The sequence below is a fragment of the Manacus candei genome, unplaced genomic scaffold, assembly GCF_025592945.1.
Source record: "Manacus candei isolate 608988 ecotype Guabito, Panama unplaced genomic scaffold, ASM2559294v1 h1tg000014l, whole genome shotgun sequence".
Taxonomy (NCBI): domain Eukaryota; kingdom Metazoa; phylum Chordata; class Aves; order Passeriformes; family Pipridae; genus Manacus; species Manacus candei.
In genome coordinates, this window is record NW_026138062.1 from 18147165 (window position 1) to 18170146 (window position 22982).

General features: G+C 42.0%; 2 protein-coding genes across 10 annotated transcripts in view; one reads left to right on the forward strand and one right to left on the reverse strand.

Annotated features, from left to right (window-relative positions):
- DHRS12 (dehydrogenase/reductase 12) overlaps nt 1-16702 on the forward strand; it is a 38871-nt gene extending 22169 nt beyond the window's left edge. For 3 of the 8 annotated variants that reach the window (XM_051780216.1, XM_051780215.1, XM_051780220.1), the window contains 5 exons: nt 1419-1480; nt 2216-2320; nt 2863-2953; nt 4279-4416; nt 6983-10016. In XM_051780216.1, the coding sequence (XP_051636176.1) occupies nt 1419-1480; nt 2216-2320; nt 2863-2953; nt 4279-4416; nt 6983-7110 (524 nt within the window). In that variant the 3' untranslated portion in view covers nt 7111-10016. The other 5 variants (XR_007903321.1, XM_051780217.1, XM_051780219.1 and 2 more) reach the window with 5 other exon arrangements.
- WDFY2 (WD repeat and FYVE domain containing 2) overlaps nt 5174-22982 on the reverse strand; it is a 73805-nt gene continuing 55996 nt past the window's right edge. The window contains exons 9-13 of one of the 2 annotated variants that reach the window (XR_007903320.1): nt 19834-19935; nt 19052-19182; nt 18603-18711; nt 17729-17961; nt 5174-5750 (exon numbers count right to left, since the gene is read on the reverse strand). Coding sequence is in view for 1 of the 2 variants with exons in the window: in XM_051780214.1 (XP_051636174.1) it covers nt 17932-17961; nt 18603-18711; nt 19052-19182; nt 19834-19935 (372 nt within the window). In the remaining variant the exon portion in view is untranslated. Of the gene's footprint in view, nt 5751-16851; nt 17962-18602; nt 18712-19051; nt 19183-19833; nt 19936-22982 lie in introns of those variants that run through there. The other variant, XM_051780214.1, reaches the window with a different exon arrangement.

Genomic DNA, 22982 nt, shown 5'->3' on the forward strand with positions numbered 1-22982 from the left:
AGTCTCCCCGCCACCACCAGGGGAGACGTTCGGGCTCTCGTTATTCACTGGCAACTGCCTTTGCTTGCATTTTCTGCTGAAGACAGGCTGCATTTACTCATCTGCTGTGTATTTGCTTTGTTTGATTTGCCGGGGTTTTAAACATATTATGTGCCTATGAACGTGCCTCTGATTATATAGAGAAAATGAAGACTGCTGTAACTGACAGGGGAACTGAACAGTTTGTTCACCAAGCATGTAACATGCTTGATTTTGGTACTTTTTCTTTTTTAATTTTTTTTATTTTATTTCTGTATTTTAATTGGGTGATCTCATTGTCTGTGTGGAAGAGAAGTTATAAAGACATGCTCAAGTCTTCATGCCTAGTGAAAAACATGGCCTCAGTTGCTCGTGGAAAAAAATGCATTTATCTCTGACGTATAATTATTGAACTAGAGCCATTTGTAAAGGCATGAGAGGGAAATAGATGCAGAAATGCTAGACTAAATGAGGCTAGATTAACTTTAAATTAAACAGAACTTTTTAAAATATATTTTAAATGGAAAAAAAATCTCTGAAGAGATAAAACCAAGCAAAATCTTTGTGTTGCACTCGAGTGGGTGAAACATCACTAGGTGTGTCTATGTGTCTGAATCAAATACACTAACAGTTGTACACTGATGGGAATAACAAACTTTGCTGGTCATGGTAACAGCTGTAATGGAATATATTTGTGTGGTGTGCACAACTCTATGCTAAACAAACATGATTAAAGCAGGGAAGGACACAGTTAAGTTTCCCCAAGTAATCTTAGCTTAGCCTTGGGCAAGCAGCATTAATATTTTTCCCCCCAAGGATTCCTTATCTTCTGTAATGGTCATGCTGGGGATTTAAGAGGTGGTTTTTGTGTGCAACACAAATCAAAAGTGTCAGTGTACTCTGAGTGATTTCACAGTGAGAGGGCAAAAATGGACGAGTCTTAAGTGTATATGCAGAGTCCTAAGAAATGCAAGTGTGAAGCACAGTTTTCTTCTCTCATTTGTGACCTGGCCTAGATCTGTGTATATCTGCCACACTTGGTGGGGGGGAAATGCATTCCCTGTTTCTTCACTGGCATCACCTCCCCCCATCCAAGGAATTCCATATCTGAACCATTTTGCCTTCAGATTCATGACTGAATGTAGTGAGCAGTTTGGTCTATAGGTACAATAAACATGAAAGTCTACAAAATAATGGATGTGCTTTTTGCTAAGTAAACGGCAACATGAACCACTCCAAGTTGAGTTGGCACATTGCAGGTAAAGCAGTAAAAAAAAAAATCATTGTCAAATTCAGATCAGGTTTCAGAGACTTTGGGTTTTGGGTTGTTATAGAAGGTGGGTGGAGAAGAAAGCATTTTTAAAAAGAAAAGTTAATGTTGGTGCCTATCTGTCTTTTAGGTACATATATCCTGACAACTGCCCTGCTGCCCCTCCTGGGAAAAGAAGCTGATGCCAGAGTGGTGAGTCTGTAATACTGTTTAAACGGGATGTTTTACAGTGCTTACCTTCTGGTTTGTGACAGCAGTTCTTTGTACTAGGAATGCAGAATTAGTTATAATGCTGTAAGCATCTCAGAATCCTCTTGGATTTTGCTAACAACCACCTCCTTCTCCAAGGCGAAGCTCCTGCTTGCTGCTCTCAACCCTTCATTGGAAATCAGAGTAAAACACTTCATTTGGAAACTTACCCTTTTACTTTCCTTAAGGCAAGTTACCTCTTGCAGCAGGGTGCAAAATACCTACAACAGGAGTATAGGCTTAAAAGAACTTTACAGATCTTGGTGTAAAATAAGACAGCAAGTGCATTTTTTAAAATTATATTTCCCAAGTTTTGTATGGCCTCTTGTTTTCTAGTTAGCTTCTGTAAATGCTAAAGAAACAAAATACAAATAGTGCTGTTCTGCTACTTTCTTTCTCCCCATTACTTTTCAAAAGGAAGAAGCACAGAATCCCCCAAATGAATCAACACCACTTTGAATGAAAATCACTTCCTAAAAAAAATTGTATTTCTTCCACCTCATCTTCAGGTATGCTCTACACATGAGCACAAGCATAGTGCAAAAAGTATGCAGAGGAATCCTGCTCCCTACGGACTTTCAAATATGGCCTGAAGACCTCATTTCATGCATGAATGCAATTGTGGGGAGTTCCTGGTTTTGCTTTTCATTCATTTGCTTTTCATTCATTTCATTGCAGATAACTGTCTCTTCTGGGGGCATGCTAGTTCAAAAATTAAACATATCTGACTTGCAGTCGGAAAATGGGACATTTGATGGAACTATGGTGTATGCACAGAACAAGGTACAGTCCATGGTATTGAAAGCAAAGCCCAGCACGTGTTTGCTAAGCAGCTCAGACCATCAGCTTTGAAAAAAGCCTGTTGCTTTCCCATTGCATCCAACCCATATAGAGGCACATGGGCAATAATCTTCAGGAGTGTGCTGGCATACCCTTGTGAGTGCATACATCTTGCATGAAGAGCATGGCTGAATTTTCATTTGATGTGATAGAAGTCTCAAGGGGGAAAACTGTCTTTAGCTGATGAACCCTGTCTGCCTGCTTAGTTCTTGCCTACAGTCTGCAGCAAGTAGATGTGGTCTATAAAAAGCAGTGCTACTGCTTTATAAATAAGCTTGTGGCCAGGATATGGATGGCAATGCCTGTGGTGGTCTCTGATGAAATTAACCAGTAAATCTAGTCAGGATGAGCAAGGATGTATTTCTGCTATACATAAATGCTCTAGTGTTTACAGCACATTTGATGTAGTTTATTTCCCTGGGAACCACTTAGGTGAACAGGCTGTTGAACTCAATGCTAGTCTGGCTCTTGTTGCTCTATCCTAGAGACAGCAAGTTGTCTTGACGGAACACTGGGCAAAAGCTCACAGGAACATCCATTTCTCCGTAATGCACCCCGGCTGGGCAGACACTCCAGGTAACATCTGCTTCCCATTCTGACTATATTTTTTTTCTTTTCAGGATTAGTCTAAAAGCAAGAGACGTGAAACTTCCTGGTAGATTTTTCCAACAGGTGCAGTAATTCTTCTCTCCAAACTGGTGCTAGAGGTAGTTTTGTATCCCCATGGAAGCTCTATTCTGCACAGTGCCTGCTATCTGTGTACATCCAGAGAATAATAATGGGCAATGAATGTTTCCAGCCCTGCACAAATGCACAGCAGAGCCTTAGATCTTTAAGGTAACCTTGAAGTTACATTTGTAGTGGAACTGTTAAATGCACAGATGTTAAAGGCACTCTCTAAGTACCAACATGCAGACATTGGGAATTCATGAGGGCATGTAGGAAAATGGAGAATGCACCCCTGTGCAAGCCCTGTTCCTCTGCTCTTCCTCTAAACATTTACTGCTGTCAAGAAGCAGTTTGTCCAGACAGCTCTTTGTCTGAGCTGCAGCTGTTCTTCAGTGACTGTGCCTCAGCAGGTAGGCCAGCATCAATTATCCAGTATGAATGTTGCATTCCCCAATATGTTACCACCCCCAGTGCCCAAGCTTGGGATGCAGAATAGCAGTCCCATCTCTAGGTCTTTTATAGGGATGTAGTTTCCCAAATTTGCTTTTGATGATGAAAGCATTTACCCTGTCTACTTTATGCTTGAAAATCGCCTGTTCCAACTAAATATCCTGGTATTTCTTTTTCTTTAAAATGCATTTATTTTTGCACTGCCTGTGGGAATTTCAAACCTAATGAGCCATAAAGTTATCCCACCCGTAAGTTAAAAAACTCTCCAACCCCCAAAAATAAACACCTGCAGGATTGTTGGACACAATGAAATGAAACCAGAGTTTAGACAGGAATTATGCAGTTGGTCTAGGTACAGTTTTTTAATGCAATGCTGCAACTGGTTTCCTAAAACTGATGAGAAAATAAGAGCTAAAAATCCCATTAGAATACTCATTTTTTGGAATTTCTGTTTTGCCAATGTTTGTAGTCTTTACAGTTTAGAATGGAATTGGCACAGGAACCTCTCACTGATCCTGTTCTCAGCTCCTACTAGTTTTGTCCCTGTCATTTGGCCCAAACAAACAACTGATGGATCATGTGGCAGCTTAGCGCTGTTCTCCCGCAAGCCATCATACTCCCTGCTATGGGGAAATACTCATTTTCTTCCAAAAACTGCAAGGTGCCTTCTCTTCTTCCTACACTCAGAATGGCAATTTTAAGCTGTTCTTTTTTTTTTTTTTTTTTTTTAAATCAAAGAAGCCTTGCATGGCAGACCACCATTCCACTGTTATTCTTTCTAGCCGTGAGGTCGTCAATGCCAGACTTCTACGAGAAGATGAAGAACTCCCTGCGCACAGAGGCCCAGGGAGCTGACACTGTGGTGTGGTTGGCAGTATCAGCTGAGGCAGCCAAGTTACCGAGCGGCTTGTTCTTCCAAGGTAAGGAGGCAGTGTCTTACATTGAATAGCAGTGGAGATCCCTCAGCTGCCTGAACTGTAGGATCCCTGTCTGGCCTGGAAAGGGATGAAGGCTGGACTGGGCAACTTGATCAAAGGATAAAGCATTTCTCAAAATCGTTACAAGACTAAAGGTTCAAGTGAACGTTATGTTAAGTTATGATTCTGCTTTTGTCCTCCAAAGTAGCTGATAGAGACTTCAAAGCATTTCTTTAGGGAGGGTTGGGGATTTTTTAAATCAATAGGGAATGTGAATCACAGCAGTCAAACAACATCTTTTATGATGCTAGGAAATGAGCATCCTTCTCACAGAGCACTGGGAGATGGCTTTGCTTTGACTTGTTCTTCCTACTATTCCATGCTAGCTAAAACTGCCAATTCCCCCTTTCTCTAATGCTGGGCAGAGACTTGAGCACAGTGGCATTTTTGGCACTGTGAGAATAGGGGGTGGAAAAGTGTGGTAGAGCCTTTCTTTTCTCCTAGGCAAATGACAGGCATCTTTGTAGGAGCAGCTGGAAGTGTGGATGCCTCCATGGTGAAGCAGGTCAGTCCAGAAAGAAGAAGGTCAGGGTAATTGCTTACAGAAGCTCAGTACTTCTGTTGGATGTGGCACTCAAATCCTGATTCACCAAATTTCTATATGAAGCATGCAGGAAGCTCAGACTTCCAGAGTTGGGTCGACATTGTCCCTTCTGTCCCACAGACAGGGACAGAAGGGTCGACATTGTCCCTTCTGTCACACAGGGTTGGCTGACAGAAATTTAACCAGACCTTTTTCATGTCAGCATGTGGTGCATGTGGAAACCACACATCCCATCTGGTCAGCCTTCTTTGTAGAACTAGGCTTTGCCTTTTTCTTACTCTGATCACCTTCTTCTGGTCCTGATGCTTCTGCTCAGTTGTTGTTTCTCTAGATCATAATTCCACCAGGCTCTTGCCTTTGGCCTTTTTCTATTCCCAGCTTTAGGGAACACACCTTGGCTCTTTAGCTATAGCTATTGACTTTTGAGAGCTGTTGTCCTGGCATGACTGCTCTTAAGGCTGCAAGAGAGGTCCTGTGTCTGTGTCCCATGCCTATCAAATAGTGAAGTAATTTATTTCTCTCTGCTGCTGCCCTTTGGAAGCCACAGCTTCGTATGGGCACTTTTCAGGCTTTTTCAGTAAAGGGTTTGGTGTGCAGGAGCACTTTACCACAGATGCCGTGCTTCTGGTCCTAGGCAGCCATTTTCCAACTCAGTCACAGCTTCCCTCCATTTTCTCCATTCTCTTTTATTCTGTTCCCTCTGAGACCAAACTAAAGCCAGCATTTTTTTTTCCTGAGGAAAAAAAAATAAAAGGAAGTGAGAACATGACTAGTACTACCAGAATTATCTGCATGTGCCAAAATAAATAAAAAATGTTTGACAGAGACTTGCTTTCCAAAGACTAGAAGCATCCTCTCTGCGATGCTGAACTTGGCTTTCGCACATAGTTCCCAAACTTTAGCACAGTCTACTTGAAGTGCTGTGGTTAGGTAGGAAGCAGTTCATATTCACTGGAGAAGGGAATGTTCCTCTGCATGTTTCTCTCCCCTCAGTTTTCCATGAGAAGTTATGTGGTGTGTGCAGCCAGTTACAACATTTGCTCTTAAGAGAGCAAACGTCTCTGCTCTCCTGGGAAGCCTGATGGCAGCCTGATAAGTTTGCAGTGAAATCTGCAGCCCAGGGTTGCAACAGCTTGTTCAATTCATCTCAGCTGGCTGCTTTGGAAGTTGGACTTGATAAATAGACTAACGGTGCTTCACTAGTGCTCTGACTGTTGTTCCATAGAGACCTGATGGCATTGTCATAAGGTACCTGGGCTCTAGATACCGTGGTTTTGGATGGAAAAGTCCCTTAGAATGGGTGGTGATACAGCTATATTTACACAGAGGGAGTGAGGAGTATGAGACTTGGAAAACTAAGTAAAACATCGAACTGAGCAAATTTGGTCAGACATCTTGGATACATGTTACTTACAGCAACTGATCAATCAGCTCAAGTTTCTGGGCATTTAGAATTTAACTGTTATTTCTAAGGATGAAAGTAAGCATTTTAAAATTGAAAATAATCCTAACTACTAAGTTCCAGCTGGAGATTTGAGTAGCACTAGAAACATTAACCAGGAGGCAAGGAAACCCCGTCTCATGCTGCAAAAGTACCCTCTGCCTGCAGCAACAGTCTCCAGCTATTGCTCTTTGCCTACAGGTGTTGCACTAGTGACAGGGAACAGGTGCAAACCTACTATAAAGCCACCTTTTTCTTGCACTGTCCCTAGCTGCAAATGGGATCTTGCTCCACTGTCTGTCACATTGTGTTGAAGAAAAATAGTTCCAGAATACAAATTGAATTAGTTTAATTTCTGGTTTAGGAGGTATGCTTAACATTATTTACAGGTTCCTAGAAGGTATGTTTCCTGACTTCAAAACCGTGAGGTATGTTTGAGAAGTACAGAGTCTAGCAGAAAAATATCCTTTCTGCTAGAAGAGAAAGTTAAATGTACCCATCTGGATTTTTTTTTTTCCTTACAGACAGGCAGCCAGTCGCTACACACTTACCCCTGGCAAGCACCCACAGTCCACTGGAGGATGAGGAGAAGCTAATGGCAGTGCTGGAAGAGTTCTCCCAGAATTTTAGATTGAGTTTGCCAGGAACTTAGTGTCATTGCTGACACAGTGTAACGATAAAGCTTCTAATTACACAGTAACACACCTGCTGTAGTACCCCTGCTGTTGAGTGGAATTAGGATGCCATAGGCCTGTTAAAAATTAATTGGGTTCAGGTGTTTTCATAATGGGGGAGAGTGGTTCCTGTGTCATTTTTTTCTGCTGCCGTGTCTCTCCTATTGTGAATATGCACCTGCTGTCTCAAGACGCACTCAGGTTGTGTTCTTTGAATTGGAAGAAAAATTGGGAGGCATTAAAATAAAACCCAAGACTTTGTAAAGTTACTCAGAATAATTTAAAACATTCAGCACAGAGAAATGCAGAGGAGTGTTCTTTCAGTAGCCTTTGTGAAAGACTTCAGGAAAGAAGTGGGAAATCTTTTAAACAACATTTAACCGCTGCATTTGACGGGTTGGTGGCGTCATTCACTGCATGAGGATTGACGGGGCTCAAACCTATAACTGGGAATGCAGAAACTCTCTTGCAGTGTCTGCTTAGTTTAAATAGAGGAATTCCTCACGGCCTTCAGTTTCCATAAATCAGTGCTGGTATGCAGAAATGATCTGCTTACTCATGTTTAAGCAGCAAGAATTTAGGAACACTGCCAAACGCCTTCCACATTCCTTTATGGAGCCAGGGCTGAATATTATCCCATTTATGTCAAGATACCATGAAGTGGGAGGTCTCAACACATAACACACCCAGACAGGGCTGGATCCAGCAGGGAAATGGCTGTATGACTGTCAGCATGAAAAGAAATAACACACTAAGCTGTATATGCTTGCCATTTCTGCAAAAGATTAAAGGAAATTGCTGTATCATTATGGATGGATGAAGAGGGGGAAAGGAACACTGTGGGGCACAGGTTTTAGAGGTGAAGTCCACCTCCTGATGAGAGGGTTGTATTTTGTCTGCATCTGTTTACTTTCAGACCTAGAGGATGGGATTCATCTTACCTGATCTGTGGACATTTGAATTACTCACTGGGATTCTCACTGTAAAGTGCGTAGAGAGAAAACAGGCTTTTTCAGAGGGATTTACTGAATCTAGTTTAAGAAACATCACCTACAGTCCTACATCTTTCTACTAATGGTAAAGACATCTCAGACTAAGACACTCAGGTGGGATTCATTTTGTCTTACTTATTTCAGATTTACTACAAAGCAGTGGTAACACATTTTCTCATGACTGTGTTTATAAGCCAACTGCCTATAGAAGTCAGACAACTGGTCACACTGTTTCACACATGGCTCAGACCAGTGTGGTAGGACAAACTTAGACACAAATATAACACAGGTGTTTTTCAGGTCTCTGCAGTGACTGGTAGCTAAGGTCCTGCAGATGGGTGCGGGAGAGCTCCTTATATCTGCTTTACATAATTTTATTTCCCCAAAGATACCTTCCTGGCTGATGGCATTTACTAATTATTCAAAGACCTCCCATAAAGTATCAATTTAAGAAAAAACTTCTCTTTTCAGCCTATTATCAGTCTCCTTGGAAATAAAGACTTTACTGTCAGAGAGGCCCTGAAATAAGCTTTCCCATGATAAGCAGTGCTGAAACAAGTGAGGCTGTCACAGCGCTTCCTGAAGAGGCTGGGTCAGCGTTCAAACTATTGCTTCACTTATAACTTCATTTGTAAACTTACAGTGAAAGAAAACAACAGCAAGGCTTGTACAGAGGATTATTTACTACAAGTGTGGTATTAACATTTTCTGTAGTTCCAGCTGTTAAATACAGTTACCCAAAACAAGAGTATAGCTGGAAGCATATATAATAACTACATTTCTTAATCCAGTAGCTGCAAGGCTAATAAAAACATTTGCATTATCAAGTAGTTAAGTGGCTTCTCAGCTCTGCAGTACAGAAGAAGTTTAATGACTGGTATTTAAATAGTTCATAAAAATAAAAAAAATGTGCTATATATATCTATATATATATATAACACATTTTAGTCCACATTCTGCACTGATGTATTTGAATGGCCTGTGTTTTTCATTTTAGTCACAGCTTAAAAATGAAGCCAGAGCTCAGAAAACTGCTTTAATCAAAGTTGGTCACAGTGTAAAAGAGCAACATGCTATGGTTTAAGAGCGCTTGTGATTTAAAAAGAACTAGAACACAGGAACAGCAATTAGAAACAAAATCCAGAGTCTCACACACTTTGGTATAATGGTCCTGATGATGCTTTATTTCAGCCTGATTCCACAAGAGCAAACGCAGCATGTGGCTTGTAAGCCAGCGAGAGGCTTTGTGTTAATGCAATTCAGAATGACTTGTACCTTCATAAAAGTAAATACATTTAGTGCCACTTATAAAGCTTTATGGGCAAAAGAAAAATGGCATCCAGTGACAGAGAAAGAGAAGGTGTCACAAATCCTTGCTAAGCAGTGCATGCTGGGGACTTCTGCACACACCTGGTTTATAGGAGCAGAACAAGCACAGCAGCTGCTCTTGCTGCCCTTCCCTGTCCACACTCAACCTAACACTTCTTGTGGCAGCTTTGAGGCTTATATGATTCTGACCTCGATTGTTAATTATTCCCCTTCTGAAGGCTTTCACATTTTTCATCATTTGCTGAAGTCATGTATTTGGGAAGTTTTTGCTCTCCTGGATTTTGCACAGAGAAATGTATCACCACAGACCACATGTGGAGCCAGTCATTTCCCCATGTGTTGATGGAAGGGTACTGCCCATGGACAGTGGGACTGACTGCAGTGATGTGGGGCAACTGCAACTTCTGGTTTTTGTCTTGGATGAAAATTTTAGGAGGTCAGTTTATCGGGCAATTTTGTCAACTGCATTTCCTCTTAAGTTACATTTCTGGGATGATGTTTATTCATTGTTTAAAAAAAACCCAAACAAAACCAACCTGTGATTGATTAAAGGTATAAACAAATGTTTGTTGTTTGCCTTTGAATAGCAGGGCATTTCCACATATACCTCACTATTTTGCAGTAAACTGCAAATACCAACTGTTTGCATTTGCACCAACACATGCACCAGCTTCTGTGTTCCATTCACTGGGAACAAGATGTGAGCAGGGACACCACTTGCCAGTAAACATGACTCAGGTGGGATGTTGAACATGCACTGCCTGGGCTCAAAGAAGGGAGTTCTGCTATAGACTTCAGTGTAGCTTGACTTAAGTCAGTACTGCAAACTTCAGCGTAAATTTATTTGGTGGGGGACAGTCCCAGCCATTTCAATTGTCAGTCCAGTCACTGATTGTATTTTTATAATGACAGAGCCTTTCTAAAAGACATGACAGTTGGAGCAGTAGTAGTTTTCATTAACCAGTGTTTAACTTGGTGAGTGGGTAGTGAATATGGAGTTATTCTAACAACCTCATGGTAATTGGCTCCAGTGGAGGAGGGCAGCTATAAAGCAATTTAATCCATAAGTTCCTCTCTGTGTTGCTCTCTCACCCTCCCTGCAAAAATAAAGCACCCCATCTCATGACACGAGATCCTGCTTAGTAGAATTAATGCTGGTCAGCATCTACCCACTGTCTTTTTAAACTGGCTGTTACCACTCTGACTGGCAGAGCGAAGCTTCAGATCTTTCCTGGCTCAGCTCACAGTATTTTCCCTGTTTGTCTCAAGCTTACATCTCTTGCTTTGTTGGGAGAGGTTCTGGGCACACTGGGGCAGATGCATTGACTGATTACAGGAGATAATTTTGAAATGCAAATAAGACAACTTGAAAACTCCATATTCCTGCAGTCATCCAAAAAAGCACTGATCTAGACAATCGGAGAAAGAAAGCTTTGAAAAGGCACTGAGTCTGATAAGAAGCAAGTGCAACAAAAACACTTCTGGGACTAAATGTGACCAAATCCAAGAACTGCAATTTGTGAAGTAGGTCAGTATTTATGTTCTAGAGGGAGCCATCAGATAAACTTGAGGAAAAATGGTGTATTCCTGTGAAGGAAGTTTGTTTTCTCTCAAAACAAAAGCTAATGCTCAGTTTTACAAAGATAAATAGTGTCAGCCTGGCCAAAAGTCTTCAGCAGGACAGGTTTCTACCCTGCTGCCATGAGAAACAACTCAAACCTTTGCTGTACCAGCAGTGCCAGTGCTATTTCACAGGTAAAAATATTGTCCAAACAGAGGAAGAGCAGTAAAACCTGCACTGATTCAAACTTCAGGGAGAGAGGCCCCAGGAAGTGCCATTTTCCTTGATGGTTACAAATCTTGAGCATCTTCCCTTTCCATTTCAGAATCCACAGGGAGCCTTGAAGTGATGCATAAACTGTGCAATTCCTCCACTGCCCAAACACCCTGCTTCCCTTGGGCTGCTCACCCCCTGCCAGGCACTTGGGGGGAGAATTCATCATGGGAAAGGACACATCAGTAGAACAGTTGCCAGTTTTATGACTATTCACGGAAGAGGCAGGTGAATGAGTCCAATCAAAACTCAAAAAACCAAATTCCCTATTACACACATAGCCAGAAGCTGATAGAAATTAATTTCGTGGGGTTAAGATATCACAATTTATTCAGCTGTGTAGGAGACATTTACACAATGGAACAGAACTGGAAAGTGTTACAATAAAATCAGTGGAAAAGATGGTCAAATTACTGAGCATCACTCCTACAAAACAGTGACCTGAACAAAAGCCAGTAAGACTTTTTTTTCATATAAAATCTCTCTGAAAGACAACGAAGCCCACAAGATATTGGTCAGTATGGTGAACTTAAGTTTCCAAGAAGAGTCAAAAGCAATGCTTGGCCCTTGGAAAACTAAACCACACCTAAAACTAGTGCTAGTGACAAGGATGTAGCAAGTAAGTTTGTGCACTTATTTATTTGTGAAAATTTCTTAATTACTTGGCCGTGGCAACCCCACAGAATTTTCTTGAGATGGGACAAAATAGGGGTGACAGCAGTGGGTCTTTCACATCTCAAAGAAGCCCTGATCTGAAATGTAAGTACCAAGGTGATAAACTCTTTGATAAATGCAGGTTATTTGATGTTTAGGAACTGGAGAGAGGCAAAACTATAATTGTAAGGCCCATCACCTCTTCTGCACCATCTCAGTAGTGATGTGTCTCTTCCTCACCATTTTAATGTTGAAGTGCTTACACATTTAATGCAGTTCTCACAACACTGCTTGAGGGAGATACTATTTGGCTATTAAAGCAAAGAACAAGAAATTGAAGTCAGATCTTCATTGACTCAATCTACTAGAAGAACTCTATGTTCTTTGTGGCTTCTGGATCCTGACCAGGGCTGCTAGTCAGCTTACAGTGTTGGGATGGGGGATGGTTTGGCTTTGTACAGTTCTGATGAATATTCATTTCTATACTACTGGCTTTTTTTTTTCTTTGTATGCTGATAACATTTCTCTCCTGGTATCTGTTCTTTGCAAAGACTTTGCCAGGAGACTGTACTCTTTTGTTTTCATTTGGGTTTGAGTTTAATGTCCCCACTTGGCAGCAATTTCTATTGAACTCAATCTCTTTCTGTTCTGAGGAGTACAATGTGTCCTTGCAGCAAACAAAATTTCAGAGATGGCCAAAGACAGGTCAAAAGGGAGAAATCCCCAAACTGGGAAAATGCAATGAAAAGTCACATATGACCACACAAAGTTAATCCAAAGAAGGGCAATGAAGATGGTGAAGGGTCTGGAGGGGAAGCCATATGAGGAGCAGCTGAGGTCACTTGTTCTGTTCAGCCTGGAGAAGAGGAGACTGAGGGGAGACCTCCTTGCAGTCCACAGCTTCCTCATGAGGGGAAGAGGAGGGGCAGGCACTGATCACTTCTCTGTGGTGACTGGTGACAGGACCCACAGAAATGACCTGAAATTGTGTCAGGGGAGGTTTAGGTTGGCTGTTAGAAAAAGGTTCTTCACCCAGAGGGGGGTTGGGCACTGGAACAGGCTCCCCAGGGCAGTGGTCACAGCACCAAGCCTGACAGAGTTCAAGAAGCGTTTGGACGATACTCTCAGGCACACGGTGTGACTCTTGGGGATGGTCCTTTGCAAGGCTAAGGGTTGGGACTCCATGATCCTTGTGGGTCCCTTCCAACTCAGCATATACTGTGATTCTGTGATCTCAACTTCCAGAACTTCAGGTTATTGTCAAACTAAGGACCACTTTTTTAATTCCGAAGAGCAAAGAGTTCCTGCCAAAATTCACAGGATGCAGTTTTGAAGAGAAAAATCTGTCTTCCTCAATATTACACAAGAGGTCTCCACTGATGGGACAATGCATCCTGAAAAAAGGATCAAGTTTGTTGTTACTGTTACATACAATTGTCACACATAGAAACAAAGTCTTCTAAGTCCTAACTGAAAACATGCCAGGTGCTCCATGTGGTCTTCTGGAAAGGACATGGCCTGTAAAACCACACATAGGCCAAATAGGCCTATTTCCTCTGTGCTACAGAACAGAATTTTGGTCATTGTTACCCAAATCCTGTTAAGACCAGCGAAGACAGACATAGGTAATATTTACTAATTTGTTAGTAACTAATTTGTTAGCAGTTTAGATTTAAAAAAAGATACTTAATACTTTTTTTTCCCTAAGCCATAGAGTAGACAGAAATGTTAAATGGACTTTGAATCACAGAATGACTGAGATGGGAAAGAACCTGCAGAAGTCATCTGGTCCTTCTCAAGCAGGGTCACCTAGAGCTAGTTGCCCAGGATCATGCCCAGTTGGCTTTTGAATATCTCCAAGGATGGGGAACCCACAGACAACCTCCCTGGCCAGCCTTTGTCAGTGCTTGGTCCTCCTCACAGTAAAGCATTTTCTGATGTTCAGAGGGAACCTCCTGTGTTTCAGTTTGTACACATTGCCTCTGTCCTGTCACTGGGCACCAGTGAAAAGAGCCTGGCTCCATCCTCTTTGCACCCTGCCTTCAGGTATTTATACACATTGATGAGATCCCTCTGAGCCTTCTGTTCTCCAGGCTGAACAGAGATGCTCTATCTCTCCCAGAGATGCTCCAGTACCTTCATCATCTTAGTGGCCCTTTATGAGACTCTGTCCAGTAGTTTCATCTCTCTCTTTTACTGGGGAGCACAGAACTGGACACAGATGGAAAAAAAAGTTGCATATTCCTTTCCAACAATGATTTCCTCAGCAGGCATAAAGCAAACTTTTTTCCCTCTACACTTGTTTTGCATCATCTTTTTTGCACAACCAGCCATCTCCCTTCTTTTCAGCAACCAACCCCACTCAGAGGGAACACATCCATTCTATTCCCAGAACTGGAGATACTCATGCCACGGTCTCACGGAAAGTGCAGTTATCATTACTGATGTGCTAAGAGTCAACATGCTGACATTCAGGTGATGGCCTCAAGTTCAGGAGGACAAAGTATGGAGGTCACCTGGGCTTCATTGTAAAAAGCAGCTATAGACAAGGGTGCCAATAGCTGAGCACGTGAGTGTCACTACTCAGGATTATTCTCTATTAGACTGGCTGACTTTTACTCTTTTGCACCACCCTGTTTCAATCACATCTAATCATGATGTTAGTCTTCTTGTAGATGGGAGGACCATCAATGCTATCATGACAAGCAGTTGCAAGCATTCTTTTCCCTTCATACAAATATTTTTAGCTTAAAAAGACTGAAGTTTGGGGCTCAGGTTGTCCCACCTGGATCAAACCACCTGCTCAAGCACTCTGTATGTGACCAGTGTATGTGAGCCATCACCTGCCTAAGCACTACGGACACAGTTCATTTGTAAAGCCAAGAATAGCAGGGAGATGCTCTAAAGAACACTGCTTCCTCCCCCAAGGAAACACCAGCTAAGTGAGAAATGAAAATCACTTTTTCTGATGTGAAGAGCAAAGGGAGGCCAGCATTGTCATAGCAGGAGGTATCACTAAAAGCTGCTGCCCTTCAGGAACCCTGGAGAAAGGACACTTGGCTTCATTTGAGTGTGTGTGGATGCGTGTATGCATGTGGTGCTGCAGTTTACACCTGTATCAAAAGACACCCTCTTTCCAATCCTCTGATAATACAATTCATAAAAATAGCTCAGGTGTGATATTCAGCAAGTAAAATGGAAAAAGGGATCCCTTTTTGGGTGGATCTAGTAGACAGAAGAAAGTAACAGAAGAGGAAGGCAGGTGTTTTAACTCTCCCAGTGTCATATCCTCCTTACTTCATTTGGAAGGAAAAAGAATTACTGAATTAGAGACATCTATTTTCGCTTCCTATCTCTACATTATAGCTTTTAAGGTCATAGCAAAGGGACAAACTTCCCTTCCCCCCTCAGCTTCACTTTCAGCTTATATAGTTTTCTAAACCCAGATGAGTTTGTCCTGCAACTGCAAGATAAGGAGATATTCAGCTTAAATTCAGATAACCCTGCAGGTAATTCAGTCAGAAAGAAGAGCCAGGAAAATTTTGCAAAATGGATTTATATACCCAACATCTACTCAACAAGCAACACTGAAACCATGACTCCTTGGAAGACAATGGGGGAGTGGCCAAGAGTTTACTGCAGAACAGTCCAAACACATGTAGCTCCCATATTTAGTCTCCTTCGGAGTCAGTTCCTCACCTTTGTTTGAACATTATGTATTCAGAACTAGGTGCTGGCCCAGGAGCAGATGCTCAGCTTGCTGACTCCACCACTCCATCAGCGGAAGCACAATTCATGCTGGAGTACCAGATTTGTTGCAAATGCTGTCTCCTCAGAAACAGAGCACTAAACTGTCATTTAAATCCACTTTGGTGTGCCCATGTTTCCGTCACCATGAGATACACTCCCTGCACAGCAAAGCAAGTCAGGTCTTTGGCCAGAAGGCCCTGAGTCCGAGGTAACACAGAACATCAAAGTGCAGCAAAGTTTTGTACATCTTCTCAAGCTGGAATGAAATATTGGCAGGCAACTTGCTCATCTTGCATAGCTTCAACAGAACACTTCAGTCATCAGAAAACTTGCACAAGTTGTAATGAAAAGCCTTCCAAGAGGAAACAAGCTTCTAGTTTCCAGGAGAGAAAGTGGGAGGACTTAGAAAACAATTAACACTCAAGCTGGAAAAATAATATTTTTAGTGCTGTGTGAATTATGTTTGAAAATATGCTTTAAAATATGCTGCCTAGAGGGGAACCATCAACAGGCTGTATGACCAGGGAAGCCAAGGTGGCATTATTTCAGAGAACGTGACTGCAAAATGCTTCATCACAGTTTATAGGATGTTTAAAAAGAGAATTTTCCTTGAAAATACATAGCAGTCCTGTGATGCACACATGAAAGTCCACTCACTCTTTACTGCAGCAGCTCACTGGACCAGAATTAATGCCATGGATTGTGTTAACCTTTTTTTTGAACTCAAAAGTGAATTACTGTTGGGTAAACAAAGGAGAAGCTTTACTTTCTTTTGATGTTCTAACTGAAGAAAGAACACCAGGCTTCTCTAGGTGGCAATGAACTCTGTAGTGGTAAACATCATGGCCTCCCCACTTTAGAAGGGAAAAGTAAAGTCCAAAATGGGGCAAGACTGAGCACCACCAATGTCCTGTGTCACTGCAGCTACAGACCACAAGGCCTGCTGAAACAGTGGATACGGGAAAGCCCTTGGTCTGGTTTGCAGTTCTACTCTCTACACCACTTTCTTTGAAGTGCATCAGCAATACCATGCTAAAATTTGAAATGGATTAATGGAACAGAGAGTTGACTCTTCAGAGAAGATCTCTTCGGAAAAAAAAAGGTTTTTTTCAATCATTCATCTTGATAATTCCCTTCTAACAAGGTAATTTTGGTCAATCCAGGTTTTTAAATACTGTTTATTTTTAAAAGAAACCATAAAATATGACAACAGGACAATGGGAGTCATTCAGCAATATCAGTTTTGGGTCTATAGAGGAAATTAATAAAAAACATCAGCATTTTAAAAAAATATGACTAACCATATGGAAAACAGGAAAAACAAAATTCATCTTCAACAACACAGACAGATATAAATGCTGAAATGTTGCTGTGCAAGGTAGAGGTAGAGGTAGAGGTTAACCAGACTTTTCCAACCTAGACCAGTTTTAGATTTGCCCACCCTCCATGCACACACTCCCAAAAGTTCCTGTTGCCAATAATTTCATTTGAATCAGCCTGTCAGCTTCATCAAACTCAAACAAGTCTGTGTGTTCTTGTAATGCTCTGAGCTGGAAAACTATTTCAGTTTTCTGTAGAAATTAGTTGCTGAGCAACCTGCCCCCTGGTTTTGCAACTTGTGCAGCAAAGGAAGAGGCAGGAAGATTACACAGACGAATAAAATGCTCTCTGGATGATGCCCACTAGGACAAGTAGATGGTAGAGCCCTTTTAGGAATTGCAGTAGTCCATCAGCTCCTTGGCGATGCACCAGAGAACACACAACACTGCATTTGGGGTTCCTCCACTGAAGAGAGCATGGTCAGCAGAAATATCCCAAATCAATAGGTACTTGCTGTGGGAGAGCCGATTGCCTAATACAGTCTGTTGATACCAAAAACTCACATGGTGGGGCACAACCCAAGAGCCCTCTGTACAAAGCAGTAAGTGTCTTGACATAGTTAAATATAAAAACTAAAAATTGCACTGCACACAGATTTTCCAAATGAATTCAAGACAGCTGAAGTCAGATCGTACAAACCGTTAGTTAAAAAAATACCTTCTTGAATATTTTGAGAAGTGGAAAGAGTCTTCGTGCAAATGCTCAGCCTTGATCAAGCAGAGGACATAAAATTGTAAACGCATTAGTTCCTTTCTCATCTGCTGTATGCACCCAACGTTATCTATCTTCTGCAGTATGATTAGGGTTAGAAAATTGGTTTCTTCTGTAAATGTCACCTTTCCAGTTCCACTGATGTAACATCAAGACACTACTGGTGTCATATCCCACAACTGTCAATACAATAAAATGTAACAACATAGTGAATAATGGTTAAAGACAATAAAATACAGTATAAATATAATCTTTAAATAATTTGCACCTTTTTTCTTTGCTTAAGAGGGGCTACATGGTTAGAGGTAGATGCAACAAGTCTGAAGAAGTTTGATTTCCTTTTCCACCACTCATGTCAGAGTGGTGGAGGTTGACCAAACAACACTCTGTATGTCACTATGTTTTATCCCTATGAGTCAGGCTCACAGTTGGCCTTAAAAGAAACCAAAAAACTCCCATTACATTGCTAACTTGAATGATCAGCATATTCATAACACATTGTGAGGATTTTTCTTTTTTAAATTAATTAAGCTGTTATAAACTTATTCATTATTTTAGCTATTTCTTTATCTAGCCACACTGAGATTTGCCATGTTGAAAAAAAGTTGGTCTTCCTGGAGGAAAAGCTACAGTTAGAACTTGTCCCAGCCTCCTTCAGGCAATAAATTTATAGACCAAGACCTCCTTCGTACTTATTGGGCAGAAATCCACTAGTGAGAAGCCTCTTGTGTGGAAGAAGGCAGACAGGACATAGCTGCAGCCACATGGGAGAGTAAGGGGAAATGAAATACAGGAGCTAGAGAACATTCCTTGCTCCTACCTTAATAACCTTGTCTGTCCCCGAGGTCAACAGCCATCCCCTGGTGGCATCAAAGTGTACGTGAACAATGTTGTGCTTACTGTCGTGGAAAGTAGCTGTAGGTGCCCGCCTGAAGAAGGAAATCCAAAAATCAACAAGAACTGTAACTGTAGGATTTTCCCCAAAATTTTTCTCTATTGAGGGAATAACTATCTGTCTGCTTCTGTAAGCCATTAATTCAGCAGCCACTCCATAAACTCTACCTTGAGACCTTTTCTGGCATGAAAGGAACAGGGTAGAGGAGGGTTCCTCTATCCCTCCTGGCTTGATAGTCACCCCAGAGGCTTATCTTGCTGAAAAAGCCCAGGGCTGCTCCCTCCTGGAGCCTCGCATCTGCCCAGGCCCTTCCAGATGCAGATGCAGATGTTTTGCCCCATTTCAGTGCAAGCTGGCTCAGTGTCCACACTTACTCTTCATCTGTTATGGACTCGTGACAGCTGTCGCAGACCCTCACTTCAAACTCAAACCCCATCAGCGGGATGGAGGAGCGCTTGGAGCTGCATTTGCCGCACACGGCTTTTCCACACTTCCGGCAGTGATGCTGTAGGAGACAACATGCAGAAAGACATCTTAAGCCACAAACCCAGATCAGGTCACTGCTCAGGTCCCACTGGTTCTACCATCTCATTCTAGCAAGACCCAGCCAAGGCTGCAGCAAACAGGAAAGCTTCTCAAACTCCAGGAGAACATGGAGTGCTTTTTCACCCCTTTCCCAAAAGTCTCTGTCTGCAGTCCTCTTCTGCTGAGCAGGAAAACAAAGCAGCATGTTTCAAGCAGACCAATAAGCCTTTTCCAGTACAGCCTGAGCAGTTACACACATTTACCCAAACTGTTTGAAAACAGCTTTGGTTCCAGCACAATCTCTGAAAATCAGCTGCAAATTTCTTTCTATAACATATTTCATTAAAATAAGCAAAATCCCATGTGGCTAAAGCCATGGAAGGCCCCAAACCAATCTATTCAGCCCAAGACATGCCTTTGCTATTGGGACTGGTTGGAAAAACAAAAGTGTGTTCCTCACAACCCAAAACCCAGCCTCATCAGTGGGGCGTTCACTGTCCCACTACTAAGCATTGAGTGGAAGAACGAAGTGCAAGTTCTTGAAGCTTTAGGGAGAAAAAGGTTACCACAATCTATTATGAGAGGAAAGCCTAATTGCAATATGTTAACCCATCAAAGGACACATACAAACCTGCCTGAGGCCTATTTTCTTACTGTCCCACATTTGCTTGAAGTTCCAGAAGAAAGGCTGGTCACATTTTTGACAGGAATCACTATCCAGCCACTCAGGGGTCTGCAACACACATGCACATAAACACAAAGTGGAATTGAGCAACAAACAGAAAAAATTCCCATGGAGCCTAAAGGCAGGACAAGAAAGATGTATTGTGATGTGGCAATATGGCCAGCTAAACTTGATTTAAAATCTCCATTTTCACAGGATGCCATTTTGACTGTTCCCTGAGATGTCTTTTTTGGCTTATCTCTGAGCTTTGAAGGACATGGGAGGAACACTTTGCACACAAATCATGAAGAAGAATTTGATAATAAGACCACAGAAATAACCCGGGAACAAATCAGCCTCCCCATATCTCCAGTTCTGAAATTAAGCATGTAAGAATACTTTGTCCTGTCCTATCTGGACAGCATTTACCACCTCCTATTGCCTCTGATGGAAACTGGGGGCAATTAGTATTTCCAATAGCCAAGAAACTCATCTGAAAGGAAAGGGGAGTTTTGGAAATACTGATGTGGTTGGGGTTTTTCATATTCTTTCTTTCTTTAATACTGTAAGAGGTGTTCCTGCTGTCAGAGGTACCTGTGCTACAAATCACACATAGGGGTGAGAAAGATGAGATTAATCTGAACAAGTCGAAGACCCAAACCAGCTCTTTTCTCTACTTTTACAAAAGACAAGGGAAGGCAGGTCTCCTATTTCCTAGCATGGTGTGTAGCTTTGCATTCATGCTGTGGATAACGCAGGTAAGAAGACTTAAAGAAAATAAAGACTATATTAAAGACACTTCTCTCTCCTGCAGCCAGGTTTTGCTGTGCAGAGTAGCATGGATCAGATGCCGTGTAGGGAAGCAAGTCTTGCCAGATCCTGAAAGAGCTCAGGAAATGCCTGAAGTAGCAGGAGAGCACATGGAAGGGTCAGTCATTGTCCTCCACTACATTTGGGTCCTCTGACACTTGTCTTGCACTGAGCTGCTGAGGGGCATGCAGTGCATCTCCCCAGTGTTTAGGAAACCCTCTAGGGGACATGAGACTCGGGAAGAGTCCTGGTTCTTGACCCCTCTCCAGATGGCAGCAGTTTTTCTGTCCTAATCTGACCTAGTGAGAACGACACTTCTTCCCTGACAGACAACTTCTGCTCCTTTTTCTGCCCCAAAAGAGCAAGAGCTCCATCCAAAGCTGGTCCTGGTAAGTTGGTCCATCCCGTGTCTCCAGTGGAGCAGCCCCAGGCAGACCATGACAGCCCTGCCAGTGCTGTGTCTGCAACACTGCAACATGTTCCCACTAGTCCTATCAACACATGAGATTAAATAAACATTGACTAGTGTTTCATACATTGTGAGGAAACAATTAGCAAATTTCAGTTGTCGTATCAGAGCCACTTATTTCTCACATGCTGCAAATTAAAATGGCAAGACACACTGCTGAGATTAGGAACTAATACTCATAGAAAAGCCAGACAGATATAAGTTAAGGGCAGATGGAGACCCTCAGCTCCTGCTTCATATTCTTCTGCCAGTTATTCTGAAGGCAGTTCATTCTGCTGGGGCAAATTTTTGTCTTTTCTACCCACAACAGTCTTTCTGTTTAATGCCTACAGATTTACATCTGTGTGTATAACTTTTCATCTCTTAATCATTTGAATACTATAGAGGAAGAAGACATTTTGCTTGTGACAAGTAACCACTTTGTAGTCAAATAGAAACACAGCTTCTAACATCTTTCAGATGTTGTCTTCCTACAGCTTTTTAAAAATAGAGTTGAAAATGAAGAAATGGCTTAATTCACTCTAATGCAATCTCAAAGGTGTGGGAAAATCTGATACAATAAAGTGAATACTGAGGACACATCACATGGAGAAAACCTTTAAATAAGGGCAAAAATACCAAAGCCAAAATCCAGAAGAAGGTGCTCTAGGACCCCAAACCAAGATTTGGTATTAAAATCTCAAAGATTCATGTTTTGGGAGTGGTTTGGCACCAAGAACACCCTACTGTGCTACTGATAACAAGAACAAGCCCACATAGCCATAGGCTGAGAAAGCAGAGCACCCATTAGCACCTGCTGTTAGGCCTTCATTTAGTCAATTATATTTCTCCTCTATTTTTTAAACCAGCCTTCTCATAGCATTGCTGCATGTTTTGTGACAAGCAAACCCTTACTGTAGCCTTTTGAAGGCAGCAAATAAATAAAGATTTTAATTTCTGGATGTTCGAGTCGCAGCAAAAAGGAAACATCTGTTGGGAAGGAGGAAACCACTCTGCATTCATTTCACTTTAGGGGCTGATGACATACTTGGCCATTGGACTAGCGATTAAAGAGAGCCAAATGGAATGCTAAGTCACATTAAAAAGGGAGCTCAGTTCCTGCCTATGCCTACTTCAGTAGTTTTTTTAAAATCAAGTTTTTCACTTAGATTTCCTCCTTCCTCAAGGGAGACCCACAAAATCCAGGGAGGCCAAAACTCTTAAGAACCAGCAAAGATGATGAAAGCTCACCCTGTGAAAAGCCTTGTTCAGACCTATCCACTGCAGGGACTCAGAGTGCCTTTGTACCCTCTGCAGGAAGAGGGCAGAGGTTTGACACATATCACCAGGATTCGCCAGGCTGTTGAGCAGGGCTGGCGCCTGACTCACTCAGCACAGTGCTCCTCCCCCTCTCTGAGTCAAGTCTCAGGAATTGCCAAGTGGAGGCTGCTCCCACAGTGCCAAAGACATGGGCTGCATTTTTGCACCCGCTTACATTTGTTGGCTGTGAAGCACAAAAGCAATTAGAAATGTGTGGGTGAAATCTTAGTCTGGATCAGTGTAGCCATCATTTACCCTGCTTCTACATTGTTACACCAGAGCAAGACCGAGTAGCAGGTGTGACTGAAGCCCTAGTTAAATCTTTTTATCAAAAACAGTGAAAAAATCACACTGCGTTGCAGTTTTCCAGAGATGACAAAGAGCTCTGTTGTTTTGTTTTCTTAAAAACAACACTAATCCATCCATTTACATCTGAACTGATGATATTTCTCAGGATAAACAAAGCTGAGCATGTCACAATATCCTCCTTACAGGATGTCTTTCAGAGCAGTAATGTAAAGAGTAAGAGTCATTTAGC